General features: G+C 42.1%; 1 protein-coding gene across 2 annotated transcripts in view; it reads left to right on the plus strand.

The window, feature by feature from the left end:
• Positions 1 to 23,979, plus strand: part of PPM1D (protein phosphatase, Mg2+/Mn2+ dependent 1D) — a 29,030-nt gene extending 5,051 nt beyond the window's left edge. The window contains exons 1-6 of one of the 2 annotated variants that reach the window (XM_026047862.1): positions 1 to 209; positions 5,925 to 6,153; positions 8,484 to 8,608; positions 16,995 to 17,185; positions 17,340 to 17,582; positions 22,658 to 23,979. The exon at positions 1 to 209 is cut by the window's left edge and continues 240 nt beyond it. In XM_026047862.1, coding sequence (XP_025903647.1) covers positions 1 to 209; positions 5,925 to 6,153; positions 8,484 to 8,608; positions 16,995 to 17,185; positions 17,340 to 17,582; positions 22,658 to 23,212 — 1,552 coding nt within the window. In that variant the 3' untranslated portion in view covers positions 23,213 to 23,979. The remainder of the gene's footprint in view (positions 210 to 5,924; positions 6,154 to 8,483; positions 8,609 to 16,994; positions 17,186 to 17,339; positions 17,583 to 22,657) is intronic. The other variant, XM_026047863.1, reaches the window with a different exon arrangement.
• The last annotated feature ends 529 nt before the right edge of the window (positions 23,980 to 24,508 follow it).

A 24,508-nucleotide genomic window follows, 5' to 3' on the forward strand; every position in this document is an offset into this window, starting at 1 on the left:
GGCGCCCGGCCGGCGGCCGCGCCGCTCCGTGGCCTTCTTCGCCGTGTGCGACGGGCACGGCGGGCGGGAGGCGGCCCAGTTCGCCCGCGACCACCTCTGGGGCTTCATCAAGAAGCAGAAGGGCTTCGGCTCGGCCGAGCCGGCCGACGTGTGCGCCGCGCTGCGCAAGGGCTTCATCGCCTGCCACCGCGCCATGTGGAAGAAGCTGCGTAAGTTACGCGGCGCCCGCGGACGCTTCCCTCCCCCTGTGACCCCAGATCCCCCCTCCCCGTGCCCTGGGCCCGGCTCTGCCGGGGCCTCCGCGTCGCAGCCCGCGTGGGACGTCCGGTCCCGGCCGCTCTTCCGCGATGCGCCGCGGGGCGAGGCCTCCCCCGCCGCCGCTGTCACCCCGCGGGGCGCCGGGGGCAGCGGGGCTGGAGGTGCAGGGTGGGTCGGTCCCGGTTCCAGAAAAACCCAGCTCCCCCCGTCATGCTTCCCCCTGCCCTCCAAAAGCAAATAATGAGCGACACACACACAAATAAACATGTAAATTGAAGAGGAAGAAAAAAATGGAGCCGAAGAGCAGGACAAAAACGTGGGAAGATTGAAGGTGCCGTGGTGCAATTTTGTCTTGAAGCTTTTGCCAGCTGGGCCTCCGAATTCGATTATTATTGCTGCTGTTTAGGGGGTTGCCTGGCATGTTGGTGCCTGAGGGAATTGCGTGGTCTTCTTCCCTCCCCCCCTTAGGTTTCCTTGCCCGGAGCATTGTGAAGAGAAGGCGGGCAGTGTTGTTCAGGGCTCACGCTGCTGCTGCGTAGCTGTCCTCAGCTCACGCTACTGAGCCCTTGCGCTTGTCGAGGGTTCGGAGCGGGACATCGTGCGCTCCTTGTGCTGCTGGAGCATCGGGGGCACACGGGGGCCCTGCAAAACGGGAGGCTCAGCCTGCGTCCTCGAGGTTACGCACACTGGCTTCCCGGCGCTCCGGGATGGTGCCTGGCTCCGGGCCGGCGAGGAAGGAGGGAGAGGATACTGGTGGCAGGAGTGACCCGAGAGCCCACAGCACAACTGAGCCTCCAACAAGGACTCGCTTTGGTGCAGAGCATGGCTGTTTTCTAGGATACGTGTAGTGGGCTGTGTATGTGTATCAGAAATCCCCCAAGAAAGCAATAGTAGGGAGATGAAGACAGGCAGGAGGGGAGCACACCATAAAATGGGATCAAAAATTGTAGGCAGGAAGATGGCCTGGTTTTTCAGCATAAAAYGCAGAGGTTGAAGTGACAGCACAGTGGGGACTGCAGAAAGTGACTTGCAGAGGGGGGTTATGTTATTAAAACGGTTTCCCTTTTTTAAAGAATAACAAAATACAAGAGTTGTCAAGTGTCAGATATTTGGAAAAGCGGTTGGAGAAGTTAYGGCTGGGGGCATGCTGACCTGGGCAGAAAGGAGCAGATTTAAGATGCACCAGGGGTGGTGAGGGGTGCCCGGACTGTGTCTGGCAGGATGGAGAGGAGGGTACCCACGCATGGGGACAAGGACAGGGAGCTCGGTCAGGTCTCCTGCCCTTATTAGCGTAACTATGCGTGATTGCAAAATGGGGAGGGGTGAAGTGGCAGGAAATACTATTTACATCCTGGGTGGTTAGCAAATAGCGTTCTGTTGTGGGACCCGTTTAAGCTGTTGTCAGAAGCCATGTAGCCTGGGCTGCAAATATTTGATGGCAGGGATAAGTTGYAGGTAAACTTCTAAGTTCTCTTGCACGTAGCACATGGGACCTCGCTGTGACATGTCGTTTTCCCTGTATGTGCCTGAGAGTGCTTTAAGGAATAAAGCTGTAACTATATCTAATTTGAACCTCTTCATGCTATGTGATGGATTACTAATACAAATTTTAYCTTTAGTAAATAGTTTTCCCGATGATTTTACTCACTCTTTAGTATTGACAAGACTGAGGGCAAAAGGGAGGCCACGTATTTTGATATCCTGAAGCGGTTGGGAAGAAGATTTGGATATTTTGAGAGGATGAAAGCTTGGAGCTTTATCTTTTCCAGGTGGTGTCCACTGGAAGCAAGGCTTGTGCTCGCTGCCCACTTGGTTCTTGGAAGCTTTAGGTCATCCCAGGAGCGATCTCTGGTGATTTTGGGACACTTRCTGCTGCTTAGTGTAGCAGAAACGTGAATGCAGTGAAATAGCCATCTGTCCATGCTCTCTGCCAAAGGGCTTGCAAAGCAGAGGTTCACATTTGAAGCCCATTTCCACACTTGGCAGTGGCAAGAGAGGTGTTGAGAAGAAGCATGCTGGGGAGATCCCAGGAATTGATATGACTTTAGTGAGGATGGATTGTTTTATATTTCTGAGCTAATGCACTATTTGTGCAGCCAAAAGCTGGTTTTCAAGTGTTATATTTAGCTTGATACTATTATGTACATCTTCTCCCAGTGCTACTAGTTATGGCTTAGATACAGTTGTATGCTTCAACTTTAGTTATAACTCTTCTTATTAAAATTAATAGAAGCAGTGAAAGTGAAATAATATTTTTAATCTGTAATATTGTGATTTTCACTGCAAAGTCACAATTCATAATTATTCTCAGAAATGCTTTAAAATKTACCTATCTATTTGCATTTGAAAAGATGTAGATCATTTAAGGCAATGCAGACTTTCAGGCTAATACTTTTTTATGCTGGCTGTGTTAAAAAATCATATATATATATTTTTTTTTTAAGTTTAATGTGATTTTAGAATCTCACCGATTTGAAATGAGATAGTTTGATTCTGTACATATACTTGAAATTCAATTTGTTCTTCTGCAGTTTCTGTTTTTTTCTTCTTTCACAACAAACTTGAGTTGATTTTGTCAAAAATAAACAAAAACAGAGCTTCCATAAATGCATTTTGGAGCAGCCTGGATGCTTCAGATCACAAGCCAACCATCRTAAATGAGTTTGTTTTTTAGTCAGCCGCAGTGTGTTGTGTTCTGTTGTGAATGTGGCTTCCAGGTGTAGCCCACGCGCTTCAGAGCGGTTGATGTGCCGTTTTGGGGGGCTGGATTTGTTTCAAACCAACTTCCTACCCCTCTCTCCAGCCTCTCAACAGAGCGGGGGTGGAAAAATGAAGAGGAATTGAAAGTATTGTATCAGTGCCTGTAATTCTTAGCTTAATAACTGCATGAAAGTAAATACAGACTTAGGGGTACAGGCRTGGTAGGAAACTTCAACTAACTTATCTCCAAAGGCCACCTAGAAATGTTTCTCATTTGCTGAAGGTGCAGAAGGGGTATGGCATCCATAGACACCTCAAGGGTAACTTGGAAGTATGGGTTTTGTTTTGAGAGCTTTGTTGTAGTCACACGAATTGTTTGGATCTGTCAACTTGGTGTGGTATTAAAAACAAGCAGTAATTTGCTCTGAACTTACAGAAAGGAAAGTTTAAACTTTATTTGGACAGTTTCTTTAATTTTAAAAGGATATTATTGCTGTTGATTGTTCCTTTATTGGAGCTGGTGCCTCTTCAGTAGCCAGGTAGGGATGAAAACCTGTGTTTATATGAGAACAGCTGGGACAGATGTTTCTGTCAAAGGAAGAGCCTAATGTCCTGTGGTTCCTGTCTGTTAGTATATATCATCAGTTAATATGTTAGAGGGGAAAGTGCCTTTGATCGTATCAGATCATTTAGACTGTTGGTGTATTTTATAAAAGAAATATATGGCTTTTGTTGTTATTCAAAATTAAGTTTTGTGTCATAACTTGCATCTAAATATAAGAAAAGGAACGGGAACTAGAAGGATAGGCTTTAAAAGTGGCATTTTTTAGATTTTATTTTTTTACTGAGTTGTGGCATTATTATTGGTAAAGAATTGTGCAAGAAAGAAAACTTTCTTGATGAGAAGGTCCTGTGTATTTTTTGTTCTTGTAACTTCCACTAAGACTGTGCACAAAACTAAAATACAAGTAAATAAAGGAGAAAGTGCCATGCATCAAGTCATTTTTATGAAGCAAAACATTTCATACTTGCAGGGCTAGGTAGCAGGTGACAGCAGTTTGCCAGCTGCTGTGGCAACTGTGAAACCAGTTGGAATGAACAGAGTAAAGGGTGGTGTTCAAGTGGAAGAAAAAAGTGTTTTTTGAAAGATGTGCCGTTGTTTGACTTAAGACACTGATTAAAAAAGGGTCCTGACACATGGAGGAGGAAACTCGAGATAGTTAAATGATTTTGATTTTAGTATTTGAGCTCAGAAGGAAACACAGGAGTTTTGATGTTTCTGTTAATATCGAGCAACATGTAATCCCTAAATAAAAGAATGTGCTGTGCCCCATGTAATATTTATTTCTAAACAAAAACAAGGTGTAAAAACCCCTTGAGRATAGGCAGATCTAATTCCTGCTTCAATTGGAGCCTAAAATCTGTGGCTGCTGTATCATTCTTTTCCTCCTAAGCGGGTGATTTTACTTTCTATGCTCTTCAACTCCCAAAGACTGATTTGACTCTCTAATATATATTATTGCTATTGAGGGGTTGTTACACTGACAGAAACTCATTAGTTGCAGTTTGTTTTCTGTTAAGTGCATGGTTGAAGCCCTCATTACCATTTGGTTTGTTCCCTCATTTGCTTTCTATTTGGAATGTGTTAGATTTAATATCCACAGTTACAATTGTTAGACAAAGTACTTTMAATAAGCTGATTGAATGTTTGTGTTCTTGAAATAATGCTGCTCCTGGGGAGAAAGGGCATTTCAGTCTGTAGAGCACAAAGCTAGAACCTGGTGCTGAGACAGAGTTGTTTAAATTCCGTTCGATATTCTGGTAGATGATGCTGAAGAAAATGCCACTTTTGTCATCACACTGTAATTTGGCTTCTCCTTCATTACATCCTCCGAGTCTTCCCCTCTGCTTGTCTGGAGCATATCCATCTTGCTTGGTGACACCAGGATGCATTAAGTTCTCGGTTGTTCTTTAGCTCTGACTTGAGGTCCCCTCGGCTGATGCAGGAGTGGGTGCAGGAAGCAGAAGGATGAAGGTGCCCATGGTGGCTGCAGTCAGCTGGCAACTGAGACCCTGCAGTCTCACATCTGAACATGCCCATGGTTCTGCATTAGGAAATTGTCCTGCTAAGAGGAGTTTTGTGGAATTCTGGAAGAAGGTGAACATGGGTGTATAGAGAGAAAAGAGAAGCCAAAGAAAAGGGAGCATGTAAGAGAAATCTGAATTGGACATGAATCGGGGGAGTACTGTAAGAGCAAATAAGCCTTTTCCAGAGGAAAGCAGTTAAGAAGTGGGAACGTTTCCCTAACCATATGTAGCTCATGGTAATATAGGTCTATTAATATTTATTTTGAATTGAAGGAATAGCAGCTCTAGTGTTGGGTTATGGATAGCATACCTAAATAGTCTGCATTATTGCGTAGTCCAAAAGGAAACAGTGATAGAACTGCCAGCAAATGACTCGACTTACWTTATTAAGTACACAAAAGTAAAATAGCATTTTCTTCCTTTTGAGCAGATTGATAATGTCCTGGCAACCTGATTCCAAGTCAAATATCTAGACAAAATGATCTGATTTATGACATATTTACCCTTTCAGACAAGCAAGCGAAGAGCAGATCTCAAAGCAAAACTTGATAGATAAGCTCAGCACTCAAGTAACACTTCTCTTCCTGCATAATRTTCTTCTAGTAATATTTGGAAAATTAAACCTGAGGAGACAGATTTTGGAATCCTAATACAGTGCTTTGATACTGGTTTTCTATATAWGTTTTAATTTAAGTTTTAGCTAAGGGCTGTGAAGGTGGGGGACACAAAGGCACTGGTTTACCTGGCCGTACTGCAGCTACTCATACACTTTTCTGTAATATTACACAAGCCTCTGCAACGCACCCTCAATCTKGATCTTTATTATTGTTTCTGTGGAATTGAAAACTCTTTTTTCTTTTTTTTCCTCCCCTTTACAGCAGAGTGGCCGAAGACCATGACAGGCCTCCCAAGCACGTCGGGGACAACTGCCAGCGTGGTCATTATCCGCGGGTCGAAGATGTACGTTGCTCACGTTGGCGACTCTGGAGTGGTGCTGGGAGTCCAGGACGACCCCAAGGATGACTTTGTGAGAGCTGTGGAGGTGACACAGGACCACAAGCCTGAACTTCCCAAAGAGAGAGAGAGAATTGAAGGCCTTGGCGGCAGGTAACTGTCTCTGCTTCTCGCTTTAGTTTTGATTTCTAGGTACCATCTATGCTTTTYCAGTTGAACTAGGCTTAAGCTTACATATTTAGTTGGGCAAGCAGTTTGGTGAATCCCTTAGTCTGTTGCTTCTCTGTCCGTACTTTGATATCCCTTGCAGCTTGTTGGGTAATAATTTACACTATTCCAGTGTTGTACTGTTGTGCTTTTTTTCTAATGGCTTATGGGATTTTAGTTTGCTAATGGAGTATAGCCAAGGTATGGTTACAGCTCTTATTAAAAGTTCACTGAAAATTTTTTAAGTGGAAACGCTGATGTGATCTATTTCTCATTAAATTCTAGGAGAATTGAAAAGACCTTTTATTTTGCTTTCCCATATAAATATCAATATGAGCTGTGGCATGTCTGGTTTGTCCAGTGATGGAAATACAGMAGTCTGAAGAGAAAATTAATCCTGGTTTGGCTTTAGATCCTAGTCTCAGATGGACTCTGAGCTAATCCATCATTTCTGCATCTAGTTAAAAAAAAATTCCATCCACTCTGTAAAATATATTTCCTCATTCATCCAGAGCTGACACTAGCAGCTGTGGAGGAGGCTCTTTGAAGCTTCTGTTAAAGGAACATGAAGATCTTAGATTAGTAAAATGACATGGATTTTGTTGCATTTATGTACATGTTTAAAATGTTAGAATACCATGTTTCAGCAAGTATCTTAACATTCGTGCGTTCCTCAGGCTGAGAAGGTGGCAGATTTTAGGGCATCTCCAAGTGGCGATTGAGTGTGCTCCCTGGAAACGAGGAGGAAGGCAATAAAAAAAAAAAAAACCAAAAAGTAAAAACCCAAAGCTTTGAGGCAGACTCAGGGCTCGGATTTGGCTCAGCTTCACAGGAGCTCTCCGTGTGCTCGGTCTGCAGCGCCGCACCAGATGGACAGGCACAGTTTCCTCCTCTCAGCAGTTCGGAGGCAGAGATCACTGAAGGTTTTCCTGTTGACATCATTCGAACAAGAGCCCTGGCATTAATCTTTAGAGAGCTGTGTCTCTAGCAGGTGGAAGCTGATCAGTCTGCTGGGTCTGGGGTGGTAGGTTTCCAGAAAGGGCAACTTGCAGTTCTGCTAGGACTTGTACATATGTGAATTTCCAAATCCTCAGTCTCAGCTGGTGTTTGAAAGTCCTTGAAGGTTTGAAGCAACATCCTCTKGAAACTCATAGCAGTAGGAATGGTTAAAAAAATATTTTCGAAATGGCTCTTTCTATTGATGCTCCTACTTTTTCCAGGCTGGATGATAAAATTCATGTGGGCTGTTGTGGGGCAAATGGTAGGGGTCAGGTGGAACTGCACAGCTCTGCTAATTCATGTCTCCTTCACTGAGAGCAAATTGAGAAAAGTTCATGGGAGAACATAATTGAACCTCTAATTGAAAGCAGTATTTTTCTAGTTAACAGCCTTGGAGCATGAGATGAGCTTTCTTTCAGATCGAGTTAGCTTGGTGTGGTCATTAGTTAAACACACGGATGGGATAGATTTGGGAATATGGTGTTGGTGCCGCTGCTGAGCATACCCTTGTTGTTAAGATCTTTGAAGTCTAGGGAAGTGCATCTTGAATAGTTTTGGTATGGAGGATCTTGAGGCAGTTCCAGAGCTTCTCCGTTTCTAATTACCACTGGCCGTCTGTTGGATAAAAGCTAGCTTTTCCGTGCCTGGTTTTGACAGGGAAGATGAAGCCGTGCTAGTTCCTTGATCCATTATTCCTCATTAAATGGTCCAAGCCCTCCCTTTCGTCCTTCTCTTTGCCCATTCCATCATAATACTTGCTCTCTGGCTTTTCATTTGACCCTTCCAGTGCCATCTATGAGGACTAAAACTGTTCCTGAATGGCTTAGGGCAGGTGTTAGCACTGAATTGCAGAGCTGGTTCTTCCTATCCCCTGCTTTCAGCAGACAGCAACTATGAACAATCCCCCTTTATTCCAGCCTCATGCTGGTGCACCAGTGAAGGAATCCCTAGGGAAGGCTGCTTCTCTCTCTTTTGCTTTTGAAACTGTACTGTGCAACTCTTCACTGACAGTCTGTGGTACATGGAGAACTCTGAAGGAGGAACCTGCGTGGTATTTCTGTCCCTGAGTGAGCTGATGTTGATGGTCCTCATTTGAGGAAAGTAAATTCAGTTTTGTTTTTCTCTTTTGATAGATCAAAAAGATCCTCTTCCATCTGGTTGTCAGCAGCTAGCCAAAATATCTTACAGCTTTTCATTCCTTTGTAACCACCCCCCAACCCTTCTTTCACTTCTTTTGGCTTAATCCGAACTGAAATTATCCTTTGTAATGGTTCCAGTGTGATCAACAAGTCCGGCGTGAACCGGGTCGTTTGGAAGAGGCCCCGTTTGACCCACAATGGCCCCGTGCGCCGCAGCACCGTCATCGACCAGATCCCCTTCCTGGCAGTTGCCAGAGCACTTGGTAAGTGAGATCCATGTTTGGAAAATGAGGCATCGTTACGCACAGGCCGCCAGAAATCTGCTGCACTATGTTTTGCCAAAATGTTTAAATTAGAAGATTTTAGTCACTTGCCCTGATTAGCAGGCTTTCTAAACATTTGGACCCTTATGAAGTATTTTTAATGGAACAAGGATTATTTTCATTTTTCACATAGGTCTGTAGAAGGTTTAATTGGTGAGTGAAACAGCCCGATAGTATGCAGTCTAACAGGTCTTTAAATATCAGTCTCGCAAGGATGGTATTCCTGCTTCGATGGAATGAAAGCTACATGAAGCAATGTGTACCTCAGGACTCTGGCTAAGTGATAAAATTAAGTTTTACTGCATAGTGTATGAATTGCTTTTGTTGCCTTTTCATGGTGGATCTGCTTTCTTTCAAGTCTTAAAGCAGAAGTAACAAAAGGATGAATGCCAAGTCTGTGTGTTTTATCTATAACTTGCTTTTGCAAAAGTACTGCTAATGGGAAACTTTTAAGAGACGCTTTTAGAAGACAGAAAGACATATTACAGTATCTTGTAAATTTTGTTGTGTTTTTTTTTTGAGAAGTACTCGTCAACGTGATTTTAATTTACAATGTGTGTTAGTTTTTTGGTTAGTTACTTCCCTTAAACTTTGATACAGAAGTCCAGAAGTGCTGTTTTTTTTCCTTATTCTGTCTTCCTCTTCCTCCCCACTGAAGAGTTCTTTAACCGACTATAGCCAGTATAGGTTTGGGCTTGATTTTACAGAAATATAATACCATATTTTTACCTGTGAGCACTGTCTTGTGACTTAATGTCRTCTTGGCGAGCTAGGCAGTTATGTGATAGTGTTGTCAGTGTTCCTAGATCAGCTGGCAGTGTGTCACGGGCACAGCCTGTTCCTGGAACTGTGGTCTTCTGCTGATAATTGCATAGCACTACTGTGTCTTATTTAAAAAGTAGTGATATCTGTGTTTCACATGAATTTGTCCAATGTGAAGAGGAACTGTGCAGTGATAACTAATGTTTTAAAAAGGAGCTATATATCAAGAGAGAGGATATGTAGATGAATGGTGATATCTTCATAAAATGCTTCTTAATTTTTATGGATGTTTTTCTCAATACCTCACAAATCTTTAATGTGTCATATTTTTAGGTGACATGTTGGCTTTTTTTATGATTGGTAGAACTAAATTGAGAGCTTGAGTTGACTCTCCATAGTCACGTGTTAATAGATTACTAGAACTTGAATTCAGTCTTGTACTTTACCCACTTAGCATTTTTATCTGTTCCCTTTTTCTGCAAAAGAGTATGTGCTCCTCATAGATGATAAAAGGTGCATGTTGTATTTGGATTTTGTTAATCGTTAATTCCTGTAATTTTGAGTTTGTCTAATAGCTTGATGACTTTTGGTGTGATTCCTCTCAGCAAGTTAAACAAAAGAATTTGGCTGAGTTGTGTGTGCAGATGGCAGTTCAGGGAAGCATGCATGCCTTGGTTAGCCCCCCCATTACATTCCTTCCACCTGCATGGTTGAAGTGGTATTATGGAGAATTGCACATCCAAGCAATAAGAACACCTATCTTCTCAGCTATTCTTGGATTCAAAAGTTAGCGTAATAGGGATCTTAAAAGAGAGCACTGACATCGTGCAGTAGATTTACAGTATTTATACTGTGATTGTTCTGGTGTTTGCCTGCTCCAGGAGCCTCCATAGTCTCTTCACATGGCCCTCTGATGAGGTGTGAGGAACCTCCTGGAAGGGGAGCTCAGCTGCCTCTCTCCGTTGGACCCAGATGGTGCACAGACACTCATGGTTTGGAAACAGAGTCTCACCTCTTCCCGAGGCCAGGGTGCCCCGTGCACTGCTCACAAAAGCCCTACCGCAACTCGAACCGTTTGCATTGGTGCTATTGAGGCCTGTGCAGCTTCTTGGCTGGCTCCCAACTTGCTACCCTGGTTGGCACCGCTCTGCTCCACTGGAGCCTCTCCAAGCAGAGGAGTAGCTGTCAAGCTGACATGCGCTGGTTACCAGTGTTGTAGTGAGTCCCACTAAGGTCCAGCCCAGCCAGTCCTTTTGTTGTGTTGCTTGTTACTCTTATTTTTTTCCTCTTAAAATGCTTTACAGTTTGTTGATATATTCTCATGAGTTATCATCCGTGCTAACCTACTACTCTCCTTCCTCTGGACACCGAAGTGAGAGAATGATTCTGACTGGCCTATTAACGCTGTCTAGTTCAGTGATTCCCTCCAGCTCTCAACTCTAGACCACGCTGCCAGGAGTGTAGCAGATGTGTTGAACTGCAATTTGCTTGTCAGTCCCGTGCGCATCATTGCGTGGTGTGTTAGTTACTGCTTCCCTGATGTGGATTTACAGGGTGGGTTTTCCAGGAGGATGGCAAATGTGTGTAGTAGGAAAACAACTTGGAGAGAAATAGTTGACYCTGTATGTACAACACACTGAGTAAACCCTGCAGACAGGTTGCATTGCAGCTGTGTGTCGATCAAAATACATTAACCTAGGCCTTCAGCCTCTGAGTCAAAGTGCAGTAAGATATCAGCAAGATTGTGCCTGTACAGGAAGACATCTCTCTTGTTCTCCTTTACAGAAATCATCAGGGAAAAGTGAAGGAGAAAGTGTGGAAGACTATTTTGAAGTGAAAACTGGTCTAATGTGYGTGCAACTTGCAAAGACAGTGTAAATAGTGGGAGAAGTGTGGAAGAACCACAGTGCGAGCTCTGCAGTATAGCTTGAAACAAGAACTGAATGTAGAAACTAATAGAAAGGCAAATGCTGTGATTTATCGACTGAGCTTTGTAGGTTGGCTATAAGTGTAACTTTAATTCTTTACAAGTTTCTTAAGTTGCTATTTAAGTTCCTATCCAGCTGTCCCCGACCTGATCAAGTTGACTTGTAACATATGGYGTGATGGCAGAAATGGGTCTTGAGACTGTTTTATAAATCATATGGGATGTCTCTTGTTGGTAAATTAGTTCAAGTCTAAATCTGGTAAATCTTCTATAGACTTTCCTCCCTCCTCCTTTTCCTGGGGACTAGTAGAGAGCCAAGATCTGCAGCTGTCTGTAGAGTTATGCAGTCGGGGAATGCCTTGCTCTGTTGTATCTAAATCTTTTTTTAATTCATGAGCGATGAAACCTGAACCAAGAACCCATTAGTTAAACACTCATTCATGTGGCAGCATGAAGGATCTTTTCTGGGTTTTGTGTACATGCATGACAGACCCACCCGGGTATTTTTGCTGGAGTGTCCTCCTGATATAGGCTTGCCTTTTCATGAAAACATAACTCTTTTTAGGGGTCAGCAGGAAATTTATGTACCAGAACGGTGAATGCTCAACATATAGCTGCTACAAGAATGCTGGCTCTGATGGTGATGTGGAAGCTGTTTTCCAGAGCAACCTACTAAATGTCCGAACTGTTTTGTGAAGCTTTCTGAATGTGCATACCACGAATCCCTAGGGAGGAGGGTATGGCTGACCTCAAATGATCTGAGTAGATTCTTGTGTAAGGGTTTAGACTTTATATGCTTTTAGCTGTTGTGGGGGTGGCGGTTGCAGTCTAGAACGGGCACAGCTGCGAGACACTGTTTGCTGTGTAGGTTTGTTTCCCATTTGTCTGTAGAATCTGACCACAGGAACAATCGTATCCCACTGCAAAAGTGGTACGTGATATTTATGCGTTGCACAGAACTTTGGTAGCTTTTTATTTCACTTTTAAAAGCTTTATATACAGTTATGTGTGTACACATAAAAATATGTATACAGACACACATAATAGGTATTTTAAATATATTTGTATGTACACGTTAACGTGTTAGATCTTTTCTTCACAGCAGAAAAGCTTGAAGCATATCTGGCGTTCTGCTCTTGTTCAAGGGATGTCTAGCTGTAGCTTGTAGAATTTCTTCAGTCCTCCCAACAAAATACATGTGGGTGCCTGTATAAAATGCAGCGTACAGATCTGTGTTGCCGAGACCATGGGAAGACACATGTGGATCCAGTTAGTGCAAAGGGGAATGTTCGGGACTTTCTTCTCTCCCTTCTGGCTGACTGGAGCTCTCTGTGCATGACTCTTTAGCGCTGTTCTTTGACAGCATGTAAAAGCAGTAATAAATATTTTTCCTCAAGGTAAAATTGTCTCCTGGTCTGCCCAGTGTTTTCTTCTGTTCTACGCTGTGTCTTCAGCTCCGCAAATGCTGTCTAGGATGGAATGTCTTTCAAAGCTTGAAATTCCACATAAGTGTTTATTGTAGGGATTTGAGGCCAGTAATTGGGGCTTTCTGCATGCTGTTTGAACTCCTCACTGTCCATTGCCTCTACTGTTACAACCTGTTTCTTGCAGTCTTTTCTGTTATGCTTCTCACTCGGCACGTTCTGGATCATTCACAGCATCTAGGGACGTGGAGGATGGAGAGATGCGGAGCGCTGGACTCAGGCCCCTTCCCTGCTTCTTGCCTGGGACTGTGCTAACACGTAGGCAAGATGAGCSGTGCAGCACTTGATTAACCCTTGCTGCGTTGTGTGCAGTGTTAATTACCTCTGTTTTACATGCAATTTTTTTAGCTTGCCTTTGAAATATTGTCCTCTTGCCTCTGCTCTCCCTTTCTGCACAGTCTTGAGAGTGGCACTATTTCCAAAAGAGTATGGAAAGATGCTCCCACAACAGTATTCCTAAGGGAATGGTAAGAGGGTTAAAGCCCCAAGTGCCTCTGTGTAACTGCTCTGCTTGCTGCTCCCTTTGCTCTTACCCAGAGGGAGCTTTTCTTAGTGCTGGCTGGCACGATCCTGACATTGTCCTCCTCTCCAAAGGCTGCTGTAAAGATGCCCTCTTGTGGCTATAGCCCTGGGTTGCCGTGAGTTTTGGTGAAAAACATCTTCCTTTCCAGGTCATGGGCTGCAGTGATTGCTGTCCCTCCCCTTGCTGAGATTTACCTTGCTTTGGAGCACTGCTGCCCCTTTGAGAGTGGGGGAAAAAGAAGCTCTGAAAGTCCCCTCTTTGTTCTAGCAGGCTTTTTAAATAAAACTTTGATTTAAAAAAAGACCTGGGATTAATCAAATTGGATTTTTTATTTTGGACTGCAACTTGTAAAAGCACTTTACTTTTCTTCTGTTAAAACCCAAAGATATTTTTGTAGTCAAAACAGCATGTTCCAGAACGTGTAATGAAAAACTTGATTCGTATAACTTTTGCTGTAAGACACACTTTTGCTATAAAAAGGCTTTAGACTCAATRTAATCCAGTCTATTTACAAGATTTCGTTTGTAACTTCAGTTTCTTTCCTGGTAGCAACTAAGTTATAGGTACCTGGGCTTTTCATCGCTTCATCAACCCACTGTATTTTAAAATGTAGTATTAAGCCTATACGAGGGTCATTYAGTTCCTTGCTGCTTTACTCTCTATTTTCAAACATCTATTCTTCAAAACGTGATTTAGTTTCTGTGTAGATATTTGTAATTTAGTCTGTCTGTAGTCATGATGTAGAAGCAGATATGTTTTCTTCTGGAAGATATGGAAGGAACTATATTAACTTCTCTTTTTTTTATATATGTGTGTGTATATATATACACACATATGGAAAAGGTATGTGCAAGCCTCACACCAAAAGATTTCTGCTCTGTAAGCTTTGAGGACAGGATTTTTGAAGTTTTGCAGTGTTTGTTTTCCAATTCAGAACAGAAATAGTTGGCTTATGAAGTACGAGAACCTGGAGTTCCAGCTCTGTAACACTAGCCCTTGACTCGGCCCATCGTTTTGCAGTCTTGGGTTTCTAGCCTGCTCAAGGGTCACTTATCAGTGCACTTGCCTTGGGACAACTTAAAGATTTTAGAGCATTTTGAGATGTCTAGGGAAAAGTGCACTCCACTCTGATCTACCTCCCCATCCTTCTTTTTATTCCCAGGATTGCAACAGAGAGTTACCATGTAAAATCTTACAGGTTTGCTATACTCCTTTCCAGCCTCTGTGGATGCTGTATTCTCCAGTTGGCCAGAGAAAGATATATACATATATATGTGTGTGTGTGTGTGTGTATATTTACACATTTATATATATATGATATTAGTATTCTGTCTAGGTACCAGCTCTAAAAAGCAGTGACTTAGTCTCTCGTGCTCTGCCSTTTAAATAAGGAAAAGAAAACAAAAAACCCATGGTGTTTCACCCCTGTGACATGGGTTGCCCTTTGCTAGCGCTGGGTTGAGGGAGCTGAGGATTGTTCTCTAAGTGAAGCATTCTTTATGGCAGTGCTGCTCCACTGAGGATGGCTTATTTACCTGGTAAGTGTATGAGCCTGTGGATCAAATGGTAGGTTTGTGGGAAGAGGATTGATGACAGGTCAGCACTGAAGGCAATTTTCGCCCTCGCCTTCATTCCTTTCTGTCTTAATCAGGAATACTGGTGGTTCCTTCCTGGGCTGAGGAGGGAAGATGCAAGGTCTCGCTGTGTGCCTCAGGCACAGAACAATTTTTTTCTTTTATTTTATTTTCCTTTCCAGTTTGTGGTATCCAGAGCTCCATTTTTGGGGACTTTGTTGGGACGTGCCTGGAGTTGGTCAGTAAATACCTGCTTGTTGTTTAATGCTAGTGAGTTGTCCAGCTTTGTATACAGGATCTTGGGTATTGCCTAGAGATTTTTGAGCTTCAGTAGGTGGTGGGTACTCTTGATTTTAAAAATAAAGGAAATAGTTGTTCTCACTGTACATTCTCCATGGAGAGAGGTGATGTTCCCACATAAGCCCAAGAGGAGGCTCTTGCCTCTCGCTGGACTCATGGAGGAAGACTGTTGGAAATCAGCGTCTTCATTACTCATCTGTTTTCTCAGGAAAAGCAGCAGATGGGCATGATGACATGTATGAAGATGGGTCTTAAATATTAAATATTAATGTTAAATAATGTTGGATTATTTTTATCTTCTCATGAACAGTGTTTTTTTAATAAAGCAATGGTTCATCTAAAAACATTTGTGGCTTCTCCTAAGTGAGCATGAACAAGCTAGCAAATAGAAGCCTAAAAATACTACTCGCACTCTTGAAATTGATGCTGGCACGGATTCCCAGCTCTGGTTGTCCTCAGATCCAAGCCTGCATTTATTCTACCTGGTRTGTTCTTGACAGACATGCTAGGAAGAAGTCAGCGTATGAAGACTTTGGGTGGCAATTAATACACAATAATTGCTGTGCTGAAGCTCAGCTCTTGCATTAGAGTATTTATTTTCATGTGGCTGCCCGCTGGCTTGCTTTGTTGAGAGCCTGTGGGTGCAGAGTGCAGCTCCCTACGAGCAGGCTTGGCTTTTAATTAGCCCCTACTAGAATCCGTGTTTTTGTCTGCTGCTGCAGTGCAGGTGAATCAGGAGCGCGGCCCCTCTGTGCAGGCTGTGCTGAAGTGGGGTGATTGATTTSAAGTGTTCCCTTTCCTCCGCCTGGAAAGGTCTTTTCAACTGGCTGTTAGCTTAAGGCAAAGCTAATGGAAGAAGGCAGGTAGACAAAAAGCTCATTTATTATCTTTAGGAGGGTGCTGGGGAGTGGGGAAGCTACAGGCAGGCTTTCTGAGGAGACAAAAAGCCAGCAAACAAAACTGACAAAACCTGACTCTTAACCTGGAGGGGCTCTGCAGTTGCTCTGTGCTTTGCAACTCTGATGCTCTAATTAATTTCTACCTTTAGAGCCATGTGTTCTGCCCAGCAAACCAGCCAGTGCTTGCAGATAATACTGTGAATTTTGTTATTTATCGCTACTGGAAGTTATTTATAAACATCAAGTAGGGAGTAGTCTCATGTGTTTTGTACAATAGAGTATGTTATCAAAAAAAAMCAGATAATATCCAAAAATCTGGAGCATGTAGAATGAGCTTTGCAAAAGGAAGAGAAGATGTTAGCACAGCTTAATACCCCTCTTGATTTCACAGCCAAACCATAGAAGAGTTTTAATAATATACCTGATAAGAGAAATTAAAATAAATGATTGTGGAAAGATTTTTTTTTTTTTCTTGCATGGAACTTGAGGGTAATTTGGGACAAGTGGTTGAAACAGATGTTGTTTTGAGTCAAATGCGACTTGACTTGCTCCGATTGGGATCAGGGAGGTGACCCTGGACCCCTCCATGGAGCAGAACAGGCGGCCACCCAGCCAAGTTTGCAGCGTCGGCCCCTTCGGCCAGGGCTTTCACTGTCCTTGTGGCTTTGCTGCGGGAGCCGGGCACAGGCTTGGGCTCCCATGGCTTCTTTCCAGTTCCAAAATCTGGTACTGGGCTGGAGAGGTGCTGGAGCACAGCGCAGCAGAGCAAGAACTTCCCTGCAAACAGTTTTCTATGGTTTTGAAGCATCGTACCCAGGTGTAACGTAACAATTCTTACCCATTTCCTTCCCCTCCAGGTGACCTGTGGAGCTACGATTTTTACAGTGGTGAATTTGTTGTGTCTCCTGAGCCTGACACTAGCGTGCACACGATTGATCCCCAGAAGCACAAGTACATTATCCTGGGCAGTGATGGGCTGTGGAACATGATCCCGCCTCAAGATGCTATATCCATGTGCCAGGATCACGAGGACAAAAAGTACTTCATGGTGAGAGCAGCGGGWTATTTTCTTTTGTGGTTCTGAATGAAGTTATATTCATATGTGATGTAGGAGTAGATAATCTCAGGCTGTGCCATGTAAACTCCTAATGTTATGTTTATAAAATAAAGTGGCCCTGGTGGCTTTCTCCCCTCTAATGCAGGGAGAGCACCGACAGTCTTGTGCCAAAATGCTGGTGAACAGGGCGCTCGGCCGGTGGAGGCAGCGCATGCTCCGTGCAGATAACACCAGTGCCATCGTCATCTGCATCTCACCGTTGCGGGACAGCAAGAGCAACTTGGAAAACGAAGAGGAATTGTATCTGAATTTGTCAGAGAGCCCCTGCTACAGCAGTCCTGACACGAGTACAGCGACAGCCTCCCGCTGCTCTACCCCACCTGCCAAGGTAACGTGGGGAACTCTTTTGGTTTGTCTTTATGGTCTCCTTTTAAGCCTGGAGCCCTTGAGTACTTACCAATCTCCAATTCCTTCTTCTAGAATTAATTTCCTTTTATGTGGCCAGTCTGGTGTAGGATTTTGGTAGTGCTGTAGCTGGACCATTGCAAGTGATTTAGTACCTCTAGAAACTACTGGCCTGTCAACTTATGCCACATTTAATTTTATTAATTTTATACTCTAGCGGACTAAGCATTACCTATAGCTAGATAATAATCCAATTACAGGGCAGTAACTTGGCTGCAACTATGTGGCTGTATTTGCAGTACTTTAGTGCTGTGTACAAAGCTTTGGATAAAAAATAGGAGCTTTTGACAGCTTTTTTTTTAAAAAGGCTTTGGAACACCAAGGCAGAGATGCTCAGATTTGCCAAACTTTGGGATACAGTGCTTTTATAACTCTTGAAATCCTGATCACTTAGTAGTAACTGTTGATCAATAGTCCCACCTCCACATAAAGAAAAAAAAAATGTAAATTCTTGCACATAATCCATACCACTTCAAATACAGTTTTCTGAAAAAAAAATCTGAGATCCTGCAAAATCAGAAATAGGCTATTAAAAGRCAGAAAACTGAATTTGGGGATTAGAAGAAAAAAAMMMATCTTTTAGTTTTTATTTATCTTCCCTTACCATGCACTTCTGCAGCTCTCACAGCTGAGGAACTACAGGCTGTATGAGGAGGCAGTTCTAATCCTTCCCGCACAGCCAACCCATAGGTTAATGGGTGTGAGCACACATTATTGAGGAGAAGGTTTTCTGTTCAGATGGGAAGGATTTATTACCTTCCTCTGGTCAGTGTAATGCTCTTTGCTAGAGGATAAGACATTGCACTCCAAAATGTTTCTTCAAGCTAGAAGTTTTAGCCATTAACATAAAGCAGAGCCATTTGGATTTTTTTTCCTCCAAAACCAGGAGTGTGGTTATAAGTGAGTGTTTGTTTAAACAATTATCAGCTGCTCCTGATTTAAGTCCTTTGTCCTTTGATAGTCTCCAGTATCTCTGGATAACTGTCCTTGAGATAGAGTAAAAAGAAAACATAAAATAGAAAAAGAGTCCTTAATATTCCCTAGTATAGATAGACAGCCAGTAAAATGGAGAGCTCGGCCTTTCTCTTTCACTCCCTTCCATGTGATGCAGCAAAGTGCATGAAAAGAGTTTAAAATAGAGGAAAATCCTGAGTGGAGAAAGTTGCGTTGAGTTGTAAATACTTCTAAATTTTTAGGTTAGTTTAGTTAGTTTGGGGTACCTTATGTTTTGTGGTCTGTTATCAGTGCTCACTGAGTAAACTTTGAGCTTTATTGGTTAAAAATGAAGTAGCATTTCAAAATAAGAACTTTCTGAAAACATTTTTCTCCTAAAGCTTTGTCTTTGCCTTGAATTAAATTCAGTGTCCTGTGATGTGTGAATCTCTACCAATTGCAGCATGCACAAACACATAGTAGAGAGGGCAAAAGTGTACAAAGTGGTGGTGTTTTCCATGTAGACAGGCTATAGTTAACCTATGTTGAAGTGCAAAAACTAGGGAAAACTTTGGCTGGCTATGAATATGAATTGTTAATATATGTATAAATAAGTTATGTCTATTTAATGCAATATTTCCCCCTTCTTTGATTACAACTGGTGGTGCCCGTTCTAAAAATACTGAATAGATCCTATTTCTTGTCTACTTTTTTAATTAAAAGTATGTATAATACAGGCTTCTGCTTTAATAACAAGTATCCATCTGTCCTCACAGAATACCTCTAAGTATGGGAGAAAAAGAAAAAGGTCAAGAAGAAATTGGGAACAAACAGAGAGAAAAAAAAGACACTTTGTTGTCAGGATAATCTTGAAACGTTCCAGGAAAAAAAAAATGTCTCGAGGCAGATGAGAATAAAGGAAGTGCCTCTACAGTGGTGTCTACATGTGTGTTTGTGCCAAAGATACACCGTGTGTCGTTAACTATATTCAGTCCCCTATGCTGTCCTGAGAAATACTAGCTTTTTCACAGCAGGAAAACCATTACTAGTTAAATGAGAAAACACAGTGGAAGGAAAAACCTATTTTCACACATTGGTTTATGTCTGGAGTTAGGATTTTCATTTGTATGGCAAACTGATTTCATGTGAACCTTCCATGTAAAATCAAGTGCATGCAGGAGCACAACACAGGCTCAACATTTTCTTTAAAATTCAAATGGTGCAAAGCCAAAAAGCACTCACCCTCACCAAAAAAATGGTCATATGAAGAGTTTCTTGTGTTTTGCCTCAACCATTAAATGGTAGCCTTATTACAAGAGAGCAGCTTTGTTTTGAAGGTCTGACTTAAATAGCCTCAGTTAAATTAAGAGTTTTTCCTTAGTGATATAAACAGCCTTACTCAGAAGTTGACYGTGAGCAGGGCTTCCTTCCTCCGAGGAAGCGAAACCTCCACCTGGGTATAAGCGTCTCATTTGTGAAGCGYTGCCTGTGAATAGGAGAAGATGAGAAATGCTTCCTTTAGAGGATTTCCAATGCATTGGACTTTTAAAATTCTATTAAACTATGTATGATTATAAAATATTTGCCTTCATATATAGTGTATTCACATATATTTTTATTCATATACACATTCATGTATAATACTTCACCACGAGGCACTTCATGTTTCTTGCATTTTGGGAAAAAGGGTGGATTTGAGCCCAATAATATGCCTTTCAAATTTTTACACTTACATGGTTAATTAGAAGATAAATGTGCCTTTTAAAATGAGCTGTCTGCAGTTATTTTGGAATATGCATTTTGGATTTTTTCTTAAGCATAATTTGTGAGAGATCTCAGAAAGGCACCTACTTCCTGATTCTCTATGTGGTCTGAGTGATATTGTCAACCTGAAGGAGGGAAAATGGTCCTTGTGATGCTGATGACACAAACAAAATGATAATAGATGAGAATGTTTGTACAGTGAGAAGATTTTATATTTCTGATATCATCCTTCCCAAGTCTGTCCATGATGTGCAGTATTAAATCTGTCTGCTTTGCTGAGAGGTTTTTGTAGATTGGGTGTTGTAGAGCTTATTAATATGAGTTTCATAAACAGCATTTAGTACTTGTGTTTATGGAAATCATTTTTTTGCTAGCATCTGTCCTTGCTACAGTTAGTAAACAAGGTCATGGTATATAAAAACCACAGGGGAAATTATATGGTCTAAATTAGGCAGGTAATTAATCCTCTTACCAAATGGCAGTTAAATTTTACCAAAATGAATCATCACATTTCTTTCTGCAAAGAAATGAGACATGATTCCCTAGATCATCAGTCCATACTCCTGGAGACTGTCATGGTATGATTATAGCCTAGTTAAGGATAGGTCAGGGRAAAACACTTGGAAATTCTTCAGTTAAAAAGAAGTATGTGTTAACTGTTACCATCAAAATGTGGAATTATTTAGGTATTCCTGATCAGACTGCTCAGAAAGGAGGCTGATGACTTGTTTAATTTGTTATGCTGAAGTCTGTCCTCTGCCTTCTCCATTTGGCTTCCCAAAGCCAGTCTCGGTTACTCATACTGAGCAAAAGATTTTTGGCAGTAAAAAGCACAGCATCAAAGGTCTTGCACAGTATGAAACACAGAACTTAAGCATCTGCTTGAGATGCTATTTCAAAAATGCAATTGAGCAGATTAACCTTAGAGAGCAGCTCCAAGTGTGTAAAACAGCTTTCCTGTTGCCTCTGCCAGAGCAGCGCTGAGAGCAACCTCTAAGATACCATGCACAGAGGACCTCCCTTGTGTGGAGCTCGACAGAGTCAAGAATATTATCCAAATGGTTTTGTGCAACCACGGGGAGCAGAGAGGTAGAGTCAAGGGACTGAAAAACTCAATCTCGAAGCTAGAAGGCAATTATTCTGCTGTTCTTTCAGAGTGTATTTTATTAAACTTTAGAGCTGGGTTTTTCAGAAGTGCTGGGCATCCACAGACCTCTTTTYCTGAAGATGAACTGTAGTTGCTCTGGATTGTGATTTCAAAAGCATTTTGTTCTTGATCTGGGATGCTGTGTTGACGTGGTCTGTTTCAGCTGCGCGTGTGGGTTGTCAGCACCCACATTTCTTGAGTAAAGCAGTCGGTGTCTTTTGCTTTCCATGGGCAATACATAGAGTAGTGTGGCCTTGAWATTTGCTGTTGAAGGTCTTGATGAATAACTAGGGATTTCTTCATAATTAAATCTCTAATAAGGTCATAATTCCTATCTTCAGGGCACTGTATAAATATTAATTTTTACAATCCCCTTGTGGGTAATGAAAGGAAGTGTTGTCCCCGTTTTTTTGTTGGTAAAACTGAGATTGAGGCAAAAATACTTATCAAAGGCTACAGAAGGGATGAATGCTGGAAGGYAGGATTCGAATTTAGAAAGTCCTTGGTTCTTCGGGCATCATGCTAAGCAGCCTCTCCTCAAAGTACAAAATAACTGCATTATAGGGGAGAGAGAGAGATGAACTGTGATGAATAACGCTGTCTTTCCATGTTTGTAAAGCATAAAAGTAGGCAATAAAATGCATTATTTAGCTGTGGTTAGCTGGAAATAGCAAACATTAATTCTATTTTTAGAATAGCTTTGTCTGATGAACCTGTGTTTTCGTATGTGCTTAGCACACCTACCATGAAGAGCTGTCCGTGTCCTTAGTTATCTGGTTACGCAGTAACTAAGAACTCGAAACATAGCAAAGGTCAGAAGACTCTTTTTCTGCCGTTTGCCCTCAYGGTGCTTGGCTGTCTGGTGGCATTTAAAGCCTCGGAAGAACCGTGACAAATAAGATCAGGGTATGTCTGAGGAAAGAAAAAATGGTGAAAATGGTGAAAATCAGATTGCTTTGTAGATGTTTTTCTAGATTAAAAGAAGGTGTGTGTTGATCCCTCGAACAACTAACCCCTTTTATACCAGCAAAAAGAAGATACACAGGCTGAGAAAGTCTGAACAGCCCTCCACATGAAAAGATATGTCTGCAAATTATGAGAATCTTGGAAGTGTAATTACTATATTCATAATTATGTTTTCTTTTTTTCCTCAGCTTTTAGAGGATGATCCATGGCCACGACCGAACGCTTCCGAGTCTGTTCCTTCCCTCACCCATAGTAACACGATCTCAGAAAAATATTTAGAGCTGCCAGGCGAGATTGCCAAAAGCAACGGGTCTGCAGCAGGAGCAACCTTAAAGGATTCCGGCCCGCAGGAGGAGAAGAGCGGCAAGGCTTTGGCTTTGAGGTTACACGAATCTTACACTAATGGCTTGTCCGTCAGTCTCTCCCCTTCCAACTCGGCAAATTCAGGCACGGACCAAAAAGGCTTCAAGGTGTCTCCTCATGGCCAAACAAAAGCCCAAGACGCCGAGAGGACCCCCACAGCGACCTTTAAAAGGACATTAGAAGAATCCAACTCTGGCCCGGCTACGAAGAAGCCGAGACGTAGCCTGAGCCGAAGCATCGGTGCCCAGCCGGAGGGCATGTCCACCACGCCGCAGCGCAAGAGCTCCAGCAAGCTGACCATGCGCCGCAGCCTTCGCGGACAGAAGAAGCTCAGCAGCTCGCTCTTCCACCCGCCCAGGAAGGCCGTGTGCGTCTGCTGAAGGGCACCCGGGCAAGGAAGCGCGTTTTGGTCTCCTTTAAAGTCGGTGCACAAGTTTGACACTCTTCCCGTTTATCTTTTTTTAAAGTAGAAACTTTTTTTGGTATCCGACAGCTTTATCCCAGCCTTGTACTTGCTTGTATTATAACTGTGAATTTTGTAGATGTGTAGGGTATAAGTCACTGTATAATGTGTGTAAATTTGTATTCCTTCATATAAATGTAGTCTCTTTTCTTCCTTGTATAATTGTTACAGCGGGGCTAAACCTTGTTTTAAAAAAGAACTTTTTTGTTAATTTACTAAAGTCATGAATTTGTATAAGCTTCTTGTGATGAGGATTTCAAAACTTTTTAACTAAAGTAAATTATTAAACAGAATGGAAGATATGTATTTTCGTAGTACTATACGTTCCACCTAAAGCGTGTCTTTTAGAGAATACACTAGGTCTATATTTTGTTTTTAAATTTTAGATTTCTCTACTCAGAAATGAAATGTAACGTGGAAGTTGAGATGTTGAGTCTTGCTTTACACAGCTCAATGTCAATTTCTTTCTGTTAATTAAAATACTATGCAGTATCTTATTTAGTTGTATTTTTTGTAATCTTAATCGTCAAAGTATTTAGCAAAAAAAAGTGTGTGTTTTAAAAATCCACCTCCTAAAAGCATCCTATAAAACCATTCCCATCCCATGTTAAAAATGATGGATTTTTTAGTCAGGCATAAGTGTATGCCCTTCAGAGGCATGATTTTTCTGCTATTCTAATAACTGATGGTGCTGCTAATATCTTTCAACTTAAGTTCTTAAATTATTTTATGATAGTTTTCATCGAGTATGTGGACCATGTGTATGTTCACCTAAATAAAACAAATGAAAACTTAATGGGGATGGCATTATTTTTTTCTTTCCCCCCTGTTCCCTGAGCTTAGGTTCCGTTAGGCATGTTTGTACTTATTTTGAGCAGGACTCAAAAGGACTCTTCTGTCCTTCGCTCTGTATGTTTTATAAAACAGGGCATCCCACAATAAAATCCCAGTTTTGTTACAGCACAGGTCTCAATTCACATTAAATTGGTCTGTTACACAAACTGTAGCAGTATTCACCTTACCTTTATTTTGGCTTTTACTTCCACATTAAAACAGAGTGATTTTTATTGCAAGGCCTGGGGTGATATTTTTAGAAACTAATCCTTTACTGCAAGAACAATAAAACACAAGCTGAAATTAGGCCTGCTATCTATACATGTTACCGTGGTTACAGAAATCCTAAAGGGAATCGCAGGCTTTCTGAAAATGCAGA

The sequence above is a fragment of the Nothoprocta perdicaria genome, unplaced genomic scaffold (assembly GCF_003342845.1).
Source record: "Nothoprocta perdicaria isolate Ctin4 unplaced genomic scaffold, notPer1 scaffold_50, whole genome shotgun sequence".
Lineage (NCBI taxonomy): Eukaryota > Metazoa > Chordata > Aves > Tinamiformes > Tinamidae > Nothoprocta > Nothoprocta perdicaria.